This window comes from Scatophagus argus, chromosome 3 (assembly GCF_020382885.2).
Source record: "Scatophagus argus isolate fScaArg1 chromosome 3, fScaArg1.pri, whole genome shotgun sequence".
Classification (NCBI taxonomy): Eukaryota; Metazoa; Chordata; class Actinopteri; family Scatophagidae; genus Scatophagus; species Scatophagus argus.
The window spans coordinates 13,231,308-13,243,393 of NC_058495.1; the positions used below are offsets into that span (position 1 = coordinate 13,231,308).

The 12,086-nt window shown below is 41.2% G+C and overlaps 2 protein-coding genes across 3 annotated transcripts; both read right to left on the minus strand.

Moving 5' to 3' along the window:
* nbl1 (NBL1, DAN family BMP antagonist) lies at positions 1–5,605 on the minus strand. 2 transcript variants are annotated; one of them, XM_046383772.1, is made up of 4 exons: positions 5,117–5,605; positions 3,614–3,794; positions 2,407–2,518; positions 1–637 (listed from the first exon to the last, which is right to left on the minus strand). In XM_046383772.1, exons 1-4 carry the CDS (start codon positions 5,124–5,126, stop codon positions 356–358), a joined length of 585 nt encoding a protein of 194 aa, XP_046239728.1. In that variant the 5' UTR covers positions 5,127–5,605; the 3' UTR covers positions 1–355. The 2 variants fall into 2 exon arrangements, with proteins under 2 accessions (XP_046239728.1, XP_046239729.1); XM_046383773.1 differs by lacking the exon at positions 5,117–5,605 and adding an exon at positions 4,275–4,421.
* Positions 5,606–8,083: 2,478 nt separating this feature from the next.
* LOC124056389 (MICOS complex subunit Mic10-like) lies at positions 8,084–11,656 on the minus strand. The gene is made up of 4 exons (XM_046383781.1): positions 11,513–11,656; positions 8,564–8,611; positions 8,358–8,467; positions 8,084–8,262 (listed from the first exon to the last, which is right to left on the minus strand). The coding sequence occupies exons 1-4, from the start codon at positions 11,571–11,573 to the stop codon at positions 8,251–8,253; spliced, it is 231 nt and encodes a 76-aa protein (XP_046239737.1). The 5' UTR covers positions 11,574–11,656; the 3' UTR covers positions 8,084–8,250.
* Between the last annotated feature and the right edge of the window lie 430 nt (positions 11,657–12,086).

Here is a 12,086-nt window from a genome sequence, read left to right on the forward strand (position 1 = left end):
GGCAGTGACCACAACAATAAAATTTATTGCATTAAATCAGATTAAAAGTACTGAGACTACAGCTTATTAACAGACTATAGTCATGTCTGGATGCTCACATGTGTGTGTATAATCAGCAAACAAAAAGAGTGCACAGGCTGGTGCGTTTGTACGAGTTTATATACAATTGAGTGTAATCTGACAGCATGGCTCTGTGAGTTTGTGTGTGTGTGCCTGCAGAGAAACTTTTGAACACAAAGTGAAGCCATATTTTCAAAGTGCATTTACAATACTACAGATAGGTACAAAGGATGCAGGGTGGAGGACAGTAGGAAACGCGGAAGAGGAAAGTGACAAAAGTTGTTGGAAGATGACCCTACCCTCCATTTGATGTGTGTGGTAGTGTGTGATGGTCTGTGTGTGGGTGAGCATGCTTATTAGGGTGTGTGTCAGAAGGAGGCAGAGGGTGAGACTGAACGCTGCTCAGGGTGTCAGATAAAGACGGAGCGTCCACCACGTTGTCTGCTGGGTACAGCTGCATCACCGCCCCCTCCTGGGCACCTTCCTTACTGCAGGACTGGCAGCTGCAGTGAAAGATCCTCTCCACCAGCTTATCCACATGAGGGGACTCTTCATTGCCCGGACACTCCAGAGTCACCTGTTCACTCACACACACACACACACACACACACACATGCAAACCATATGTACTCTCAGTGCCCTAGAACACACCTGCACTCACTCTGAGTTTGATGAACACTGAACACTGGTGACAGCTGATACTATCATGACTGAGTATGAAAGGAGTATCTTTGAAAGCTCAGTCGTTCACAAGCAAGGTTGAGGTTCACCACTTTGAAAAACTGCGTGGGCAAATGGTCCAGTAGTTATAGAAAATATTTCTTAATGCATAACTGAAAACAATTTCACCCTCCACAATCCATAATACCATGAAAAGATTAAGAGAATCCAGAGAAGCATTTAAAACAAACATTATTGTATAAAGGATATTACATGGGCTTGGGAACATTTCTGAAAAACACTGTCAGTAAACACATGTCGTTGCTGCATCCACAAATGCAAGCTAAGACTCTACTATGCAAAGCAAAAGCCATATGTCAACATTATCCAGAAATGCCGACTTCTCTGGGCCTGAGCTCATCTGAGATCGACTGGCGCAATGTGGAAAACTGTGCTGTGGTCTGTGAGCCCACATTTTCAATTTCATTTTGTTTTTGGAAATCATGGAAGTAGTCTCCTCTGGGCTAAAGAGGAAAAGCACCATCCAGACTGTTACAAAGTCCAAAGACAGCATCTGTGACGTTATGGGGGTGCATTAGTGCCCATTGTGCGGGTAACCTCCACATCTGTGAAGGCACCATTAATGCTGAAAGGTACAAACAGGTTTTGAAGCAACTTGTTGCCATCCAGAAAATGTCTTTTACAGGGAGGTAAAAGTCAAGCCACATTGTGCACGTGTTACAGCAGTGTAGCTCCATAGTTAAAGAGTGTGGGTACAAAACTGGGCTGCTTGCAATCCAGACCTGTGAGCTGTTGAAAACATGTGGTGCATTATGAAGCATACTGAAGTCATATACTTCACCCAGACTCAAAATGAGTGTACACTTACAAAACACAATAAAATTTATCAGTTTGAACATATAATGTGTTATCTTTGTTATGTATTTATATATATGTGTGTGTATGTGTATGTATTAGTCAGTGTGGCACAAGGTCCTCTACCTCTCGAGACCACACACAACTTCCCGTCACTGCCCACTGAAAATGATCATTCAGCTATTTTATCCAGATCCACCACAAGTGCCAAACCAGCATGGTGCAGTATCCTCTTTCATGAGAGCTGACTTTGTTTTGCTTCAAACTGAATTTTGTTTAAAGTCCTGCAACAACAATCATAACCACAGACATAAACATCCATTTCCAGATAATTAGAAGTAAGATGAGACTGTAAATGCACTTTCTCTGGCCTTTCTCATGCTACAAAAATAGTAAGAAAATTAATGAATCTATCAGGTAACAGCAATGCACTCCAAAAGATACAACATTTTCCAGTGAAACTTGAGGCCATCTCACCTGGGGTCCCACCCGGCTAGCCAGCCTGGCAGCTTTCCAAACTACATACACCTCACTACAAAGCCTTTGTTGTCGCAAGACTAGATTCCTTCTGGCTAAGAGGGACAATGAACTCTAGAGGAGTATAAAATACAGACTTAAGGTTCGTAGGGGATTGCAAAAATTGTGACAGAAATCAATTCAAAAACCCCAGTTTTTTTTCTTCGTGCTCTGCGTTTGCCAGTGCACAGTGACTGCCGTCTTTCATGTTGGAAGCTTGTGCTTTGTGTGTGAGTTTGACAAGTCCGTGTTAGTGTGTGCTTGCTACATGAGCTAATGTGCAATAACTCTTACCACTTCCCACTGTGTCTGGGCAGGCATGCAGGAGTCACAGTGCACCAGAGACTCGGTTGACTGTGGGAACGTGTTGGGGACGCTGTAACTGAAACACTGGCCCAGACAGGCTCTGTGAGGACGACAGAGAGAATTATTTTCATTGTGTCCACAGACACCATAAGCTCGATTCAACTGCACGGCATTCATGCCTGTATAAGACAAACTTGCGGATGCCTGGTAGGCTCAGGCCGACCACAAAATGACAAAACAGAGATTTGTTATTCATACAAGTGAAATGAATCACTGTCAACTTCTGATTAAAAATGTAAATCATGATTAAGTTGCTTAGAATATGTCTCTTCTCAAATATTATTGTGTTAAACATGGGAAGTTGTGTGCAAAACTGGTACTCGTGTCCCCGGGGGGGTGCAGCTCAGGGAAGAATTCATATCAGTGTTCCCTGAGTGAACCTTACTAGAATAACAAATGAACTGTAACCCAACTGGTTCCTGTGAATCAAATAAATTGAAGGCAGTACAGAAATTGGAAGAGCTACAGGGTTAGTTTTGAGTGTTTTGTCCACTGACTACAGATCATGTTACATAAAGGGTATGTCTAGTGCCATTCTGTTTTTATTCTTATTGTCAATAAATACAATAAAAAGAACAATATATCTTCAGCAGGCAGATTAGCACAGACAGATTAGGGAGGTACAGTAAAATACTAAAATCTGAAATACTTCTGTATGTTTAAAAAAAAAGTATGAAATATATGGTTGTATTTGTATAGTATGAAACTTCAGCTTGAAATTGTGTAATATTAAATAGCCTACATCACTTTGACAGTATGTATCTTAAGAGCCATAAGAGCCCAAACCCATTTTACTTTATAGGAAAACTATGAATATAAAACAGATCAAACAGACCACACATTTCTGAAGTTGTTTTTGGAAAAAGTACCTCCTGTGTCCAAGATCTGTAATGTTAAATACTATATATTACACTTGGTGTTTATAGTGAATTTCAATAATAGTTTTTCCCCTCATTTAACAGTTTGGGAACCTGTGTGTTCTTATGGGCTACCTGAATGAGGCATAACCCTGAAGATGCAACCATTGACATCCGGACATTTCCGGATTATTCACGTTTTCTGCTGCACTGACAGACTGTCGGACAGAGGAAGAGACAGAGACAGAGACAGAGACAGAGAGGGCCTTCATCCTGACCTGTTTTGAATAGAGCGAGGCTGACATCCCGTGTGCCCGACTATCTGTGTGATATTCTTGGCTTCGCACCAGGCGCTCTTGTCAGGGAACAGCGCCAGGCGGTTGATGTGTGCAGGCGGTGCCGCTGAATACAGTGCAAACAGTGTGCAGCAAATCTGAATCCTCTGCCACATGACTGCGCCTAAAGGGGCAGAAAACCGCGGCATGTTACCTCTCTGTTAACCTTCTTCCAGACAAAAACACTCACTCAACGGTGGATACAACATTTCTTAATGTTTCTGGGGGTCCACTGGTCAGACACAGTCTGGTTTTATAGTCAATCCTAACCTTAAACGTTGCACATCCCTGCAGATGTGGATTGACAACTTCCTGGTGATTTAGAAATTTGAAACCTAGAGATCCCCGCGACTCATATTTTGCCAAGTTATCGTGTTTGACTCGTTTGAACAATTTGAAAAGAAAACTTCCCAATTATCTGAAGCGCCATCTGCACAGAGAATATCACAAAGGACTCGTATTGTCCCAAAAGAGGCTATTACAATGGGAAGAGAAGCAAATGTCCACTCCACACCACCTGACTTAAACACCAAAGCCTGTCTTCTGCTCTGCTTCACTCTCTTCTTTAAAAATACCTCAACCAGTCACGTCATTTACGACTTACAAAATAGTTTTCTCCTGCTGCTTATAAAAAAGTGTCCACCGGTCACCCACGTAGACTCCTTAACACACTTTTCAACACTTCCATATGCTTCGGACACAAGCCCTGCCTTCAAGAATCAACAGAGTTCTCCTTGGCTATGGGACATACTCGTAGCAGATATGAAAGTTAAAGGGGAATATGCTGTTGCAAGAAGGACGGACTTGATTAAATACGCGTCTGCCTTCAAGCGCAACACCGTGAACAAACCGAGCACCCTGTTAATAATAAAGTGGTAACGCGTTACAGTAACGAAGTAATTACTGTTTCAAATACACTACATTTTACAACTAACGAGTCGTTATTTGTCCCGGGCATTTTCGAGTGTTTAAACAATTCAATCTGCAATTGAACAGCGCGTGACGCCAAACTCAAGTAACTTAACGTACGTTGATGTCAGTTGATTATCTCAAGTTGCGTTTAAGGGCTGGCTGCCGGCTGACACAGGCTAAACAGGCGACAAGTATTTCTTTTCTGGCTGTCTTTTATTGAGAAACCACACTAGCTTTATATATTCAACTCTTTCCCCGTGTGTTTTTTTCCCCACCGGCGAGATAATAGCTTTTATCCCGCGAATTAGGTTACTGGATGGTGGGAGAAGCTGCAGCCGTGATTTTTAACAAGTGTAGCAAGCTAACTAACGTTAACGGATGCAATGCTCGCACAAAAACTAATGTTTCCGTAACGTGTTGTACAGCAGTTCACTGAAAGAGTTAACATAACGTTACTTTTCAAACTTGTAACGAGTAATTAAGTACTTTGTGAGTAACGAAGCCCGACAGCATTAATTTAGTTGACGTACTTACCACCCCTCATCGACCCCGGGGAACAGCCAGTTGAAGACTGCGCAACGTCCCGCTGAGCTGAGCCCCCTCACTGAAACCTGGACTCCAAAAACCTAAAAGGATGCGGCTTCCCGTCCGATATCACCGTGCGCTGATAATAAAAGGGAAAATATGAGCACTTCGTAATCCGGGCTCAGTCTGTCATAAAACAGTTACATCATCCGGAAAGAAAAAAGAGCCGTCCGTCCGACAGGGAAGGATGGGGAGATGGGGTAGGTTATGAGCGCTATCTCATCTCCGAGTCCATCAGCTCAGACTGTCCCTCCCCTTTGTTCTCTTCCAGTCCAGTGTTAAATTCCCTTGTAACTCCGCTGAAAAACACTTTCCAAGTTGTTGCCTTTTGTTGTAAAACTCTGGAGCAGGGGTTAGGCGCGGTTGAGCCCACAGACAGGGGTCCCGCTGAGCCGTTTCTGGACGAAAGAAAACGAGGAGGGAGGGAAACTGTTGGGAAAGTTTCAAAAGTTTCCTTAAGTAGGAGCGAGGCGAGACCGCAGATCAGATTTACAGGGCAAAAATGCAAATATGACAAGATTACACAAATAGGGTATATTTACGGTCGTGCGTGAGCTTTGCAAAGACATCTGGCATTACTTTTCCAACATACCTTTTAAGATTTTTTTAATTATCAAAACAGATGTGAGTCAACGCTCTGATCCCTTTAACACTTTCCTCAAAATCAAAAGCATTTCTATGAATTGCAGATTACTTTATCATAAACTCATGACAACTTGATCTCATTAAATGGAGCCACTGACAAACTCATGATTTGCTGCTGAAACGCACAACGCTGCTCGGATGTGCTTGCCAGTGAATGGGCTACTTTAAAATCCTATTTAGATGGGAATGTGGGGCCTAGCATTTGGAATATGATGACCAGGTCAGCTACTGTTCAATATCAATGTCTTTTCTGGCTCAAAGCTACTGAGAACAGCATTCAGAAGAAAGAACTTCAGATCCTCGAGGGAAAGTAGCCAGTGCACACACACCACAATGTTTAACTCCCACAAGTTCTGTAAACTTTTCACAAACTGAAAGAAGTCCACATGTATTAGAAGCAAAAAAGCATTTGAAATAACAGTAAGCATTATACAGACCTGTGTGTAGGTGCAAGTGCTCAAGTGCTTCAGCATGTTCATCTGCAACAGGAAAATTCCACTTAAATGTCAATGCATCATTATAATGTTCTAATGATATAATAGTATAAAAACCACAGAGGCATTTTTCTGCACTGCATGCTTTTACTTTTCATAGGTAGGCCTACATTTTGCTAATAATAGCTTTAAATAACACTTTCACTGCAGGATTTTAGATATAACTGAATTCCTTTGACAGCTTGTTATTGCTACTTTACTTAAATGAAAGCTCTGACAAAGTCCTCCATCATTGGTTATGACTGTTTTATGTTGTCTATTGATGTATAGTTTGAACTAAGAAATAAATCATGTTTCATGAGTTTTGTTTCCTATGCAATCTGCAAATCAAATTAATGACTACAATTTTAAATGTGCTGTAGTGGAGCAGAAAGTTCAAAATGTCCCTGTGAAAATGACATAGTCCCTAAAAAGTGTCCTCAGATAGAGTACTAAATGAGCTTATTTAAATTTCAGTCTCATTGTCTCTCTCAGGCATTATCAGCAGCACCAAGCTGCAGTCACGCAGCAGCACACATGGCATGTCTGGTCTTATATTTCATGCCAGACATTCACCAACCTTGACTGAATAGTTCTGAACCATTAGATGAACAAATGCGATTAAGCAGCATTATTAGGCTGGTACTTATGATTCATCAGGGGGTTTTCAGACACGCACAGACAGGTGAGGCCTATGGGTTTTGGCTACCCTGTTACACCAGAGCCGTGTCGTCGGTCCCTTTCACCCTCACACTCTCTCTCTCCTTCACACACACACACACACCCCATTCCTGCACTTCATCCTGCCAGTGCAGCCTTGCTTACAGGTGTTCAGGCTGGCTTGGGTCCATAAGCACCCCTATGTGTTTCACGCTTGACTTGAAAACAAATATTTTAATGGACAGGGGATGAGTGACGTGGCTTAATTTCTGACATTAGAAAACTGTTACTGTGATGGAGAGGGAAAATCTGAGTTTGTGTGTGTGTGTACCGGAGAGAGCGTACATGCACCAGTGTTTTCTTTGATGTGAACGTGTAAACCATGTGTTATGTTGACAGTGCAAAGTGCAGAACTCACCTGTTTGTAATAAGATCGAGCTCCAGTCCAGAAATGGCATTCCTCTGCATTCCACGGATTCTGCTTCACCAGGGGGCTGCACAAATGTGTGCTTGTGCACGCACTCACACAAACAATCCCTCTTCTCTCCCAGCAAGCCGATGCAACCGCACGTAAGTGATCAATCACACTCAAAACACTCTTGCCAAACATACACACGGCCGATGAATACAAAAAACATAAGAGATTCCTTCTGATATGGAAATGTGCACTTTTCCAACTCCCTGTGACGAAGACAGTCACGGTCACAGCAAACATGCCAACTCACACAACTTAAAACAGGACTATAAAGCATGAAACACTGTGCAAATGTAGTCTATAGTCTAGATTAATGGAGATCAGACTGAGTTACATCCTCGTGGTATTCAGAGAAACCTACGTCTACAAATAGGAAAACTGTCTGTTGATACTCTGTATCTCATAACTGTGAGCCTTTTTATTTCATATTCTCTTTCAACATCAGCGTTGGTTTTCCACCAACTGCATTTTCTTTATTCCATCATTCTTTGCAACTTTTCTTCCTCCCACTCTCTAACAGGGCTGCAGATGCTGAACCTGGTCTTCATTCCAAAACAGCAGGAGTTCGAGTCTCCCAGCTCATTAACACACAAAATTACCTCCCACCCCCAAACCACATTTCGATCTTCTAAAACATGCACACAGAAAAAACAGAAAGAAACAGAGTTTTCCATAATCACTTTATTAAATATACACTGACTGCCTTTTGATAAACACAATGAGGGCATTGTCGGACATTGGTGCCAGCACAGAAATGAGCAGCAAAATAACACGGACAACACAAAAACAGATGAGAACCTTCACGACAAATCCTCCTCATCTTTAGTCCTTCACTGCTGGTCCTATATAAGGAACACATACAATTATCACATGTTGCATGATGTGTTAATGTGTGCACAACTGCTGACAGACAATACATTCTATCCCCCGTGCTCACCTTTACCACGCGGCCATGAATCAGGTGTGGTGACCTAAAATCATGCTGGCAGTTGGCGTACCCCATTCCCAGTCCCAAACCTGAACCAAATGAGACAGGCCATGTGCGCCCTGGGGGAGATGAAAACATAAATGCATGTGCTTACAAAACCAAACCAAAAAAAAAAAAAAAAAATTCCTGCATTTATGCTAATAAAGAACACTTACGTTTAAAGAAGAGGACGGAGAACACAATGCCCACACCAAGGCCAGTTACTGTAAACAGCAAGAAAAAAAATGAGAAAAGAAGAAAAAAGGGATGAGTGACGTGATTAAACTACACATTCAAATGATTTGACTTAAGAGCTGAGGTAATGTGATCATGCTGATAGCATAAAAACTGTCTGGCTTAGATGTAAATCTGCTGTAATGAGGTCAGTGGGGTGCTGCTATTATGTTTGATGCAAGAGTTGGTAAATAGCACAAGTTAGCAAGACATTGCTCATTAGGAAAAAGAGCAGGAGGAAAAAAAGCAGCGAGGACTTCCAAGAAAGAAAGAAAAAAAAGTAAAAGGGGTGCAAGAGAGGGGGAATGAGTTAAAAGGAGCAACAGCAGTGTCCAGGGGTAGAGGGCAGGAGAGGTGATGGATCACATATGCAGTTAAACAATGTGTTGACCCTGTATGGTCAAGCAGGACAGTCACCGGCACAGAATTTGGCTGCGTTGTCAGAAGTGCTCGGACCGGAGTAGGATCTCGAGGAGGAATGTGTTTATGCGCTTAACTTCACCTCGCTGCAGGCCACACCACACCCAACAGCAGGCCAGCCAGCACAGAAAACACATTAAAAAAAAAACAAAAAACACAGCCATTTGGGCCCCTCTGACTCTTAATTGGATTCAGGGAGCTATGCAGCATGACCGATTTGCCTGAACCAGAACCCTCAGACTGTTCTCTATTACACAACTTACAAATGTCAAACAAGACCACAAAAAACGAACACCCTCATTATCAGTACAGATCAATAACAAAACATTGTTCCCTGCATCATTTTCAAGCAAAGACTGAGTTAAAGTTAAGGTTCTCTGTCTGTTCCAGCATCAGTTTTTCTTTGCTCTTCAGCCAGAGCATTACTGAAGCCTCTGATTTTCCACTGACAGTAATACAGTAAAAGCACTGGCAAAATATGAGGGCAGATCAACATGTCATTTTGGCATCCTTTCTCTTTGTCTGGACATCTCCAAGTGGGATGGATTATAACAAAAACATTTGTGCTGGAGTAGAATGTAATATATAAGCCACATGCCAGAAACTACGCAGTAGGTTTTGCCAGAAAATAAAGTCCAGAAATGGTAATTGTATTGTTATTCACTTGTTCCTTATTTCCTTGTTGCTTTCTGCAAATGACATCAATAAAGACATTCAATTTCAATCACACTGCTATTGCGACTTTAGTTAAAAATGCAGCCTGACTTGTGTAACTCTGGAACATCTTTTTCTCAACATCACAATAGTAAACTGACTAACATCACATTTCTTTGTAAAACTATTGATGTTTCTGTGTGAGGGCCATTCAGATGTAACTGCTGACACTGAAAAAAAAAGGTCCCTCTGTACGTACAAAGAACAGACTTCGGTTTTGCATGTTTTGATTCAGTGTTAAACGCAGCCATTTTCAACAGCAATATGATTTACATAATTATTAACAGAAACAAACTGGACTGCAGTGAAGTCTTACTCTAATATTGTTTATTGGTTCTCCAAATTAAATACCAGGTTTCCAGTAAACACTCTTGTTTCCTGTTATGAAGAGGATATTGTGGATTGTCTCACTCCCTACCATCAATACACATGCAACCAGTTTCTCTTTCCCTTTACAAAAAGAAGTTATGTTTGACCTCCCTTTCTCTCTTTTCATTTTTACAACTGTCCAATATATAGCAGCCGTTACCACGCTGCACCTGTGGCTCCTTCATATAAAATAGAGGCACTAGAAAATACTGATCTTTATGTGGCTATCTTGCTCATGATAATTATAAAAATGTCTAAAAACTGGCAGCTTTCTTATAGAGTGAACTAAAAGAAAATTCACAATGCAGACGTTTTGGACCAACACTGGGTCAAATATCACGGATAAACTTCATTTACTTTGTTTATTTGTGGATCAAAGCCTGCGAACGTCAGATTTTGTAAGTCGATGTTTGTCTTTTCCTACTTTTCAGTTGTTTTCCGAACTACTGGTGCATCAGGTGCAAAAGATGTAGAGGACTCAAAAATCATAACATCATATGAAGCCAAAAGAAAACAGGAGCCATAACCAACATTGAAATAAAGCTAAGTGCTACAAGACAGCATAGCACAGCTAAACAGGCAGCACGGCTCATGTTTGTATTTACATCGATATTCTGCTCACTATGTTGAAAAGCAGAAATATTGTGATCTGTCAAAAACAACAACTAATCTATGATTTAAGCTGTATTACAACACTTCATACACAGAGAGTGGGTGGGGGAAGAACAGCTGTTTTTTCTCCCACCCACAGATTTAGCAGTTTTTCAGCGGTGTCCGAGTGTGGATGAAGTTTTACCTTAGTGTGGATGTAGTCTGAATTGTGTCTGTCTTTCTGAAAGTCTCAACAAATCAGACACTTCTGTATGTTTACATTTGCAAGGCCCTTTGAGACATGCTATAGTTGTAAGGACTGCAATTTTATGAAATCCAGAGTGGGGCGGTTGTGCTCCTCGCTGGTGTTCAAGTAAAATAGTCATTCAATCTACAGGCGATGCATAGATGGAGGGAGATGAGACAGCCTGGGAAGAATTACAGAATTACCGTTTAAGACAGTAATAAATGTATGCTACACCCTCTATACTGTTACTCCACCAATGACTTCGTTCACTCACTCTGTACAGACCGTTACTCAAAACTTACACTCTAGCTTCTACCCAAACGGTGTGGTGTCCCTCTTTAATCATTATAATGACAAAATATCAACATAAGTAACTTAATGACAGTTATATTCATTCAGCGGACAAGTTCGCACTTGGAGTCAGTGAAGTGTTCGGCACGTCACTCGACTGCAGCCTTAACCTGTGGCGCAGGTTTTTTTACCAGGTGCAATGTACTGTAGAATACTTAATAACAGCGTTAAATAATTACATGTAAGAAAACATATTAACCTGTTTTCATGGCTGTATCAGCAAGACAGCGGTCCCACTTCCGTCCGTATTCGTCGGCCATGTTTTCAACTGGCAGGAAAGATCAGAAGTTATCGCGAGAGAAATGTGGACTCTTCATAATAGTGAATCCCCGAGAAATGGCAGAAAAGATACATTATTTATGGACACTGACTGTTATAGACAGAACTTTTAAAAAAGAAAAATAAAAAAAAATAAAAGCAAATAATCGTGAGTAACAAATCCCGGTAACATTTATATGTGAATAGCTTACTATAGGCTTTATTTTGCCACACCAGCTGAGAGGCATTTTCAGAATAATTTAATTATCAATATAATTTTAAAATCGTTACGCCAAACATTTAATTGAAGATGAAAATGGCCCTTCCCTAGAAAATGTGAAATTATTAAATAAGGTGAGAGCAGAAATTAAAGTGTAAATGGTATATATAAAAAAAACACAGTTAATTTTTATTTGCTTGTTTTCTGAGACCTTTACAAAGTTTATGAAAGGAGCAGGCGGAACTCTGAGGCACCGTAAACATCACATTAACAGTAGCATTCAGTGATCGTTCGT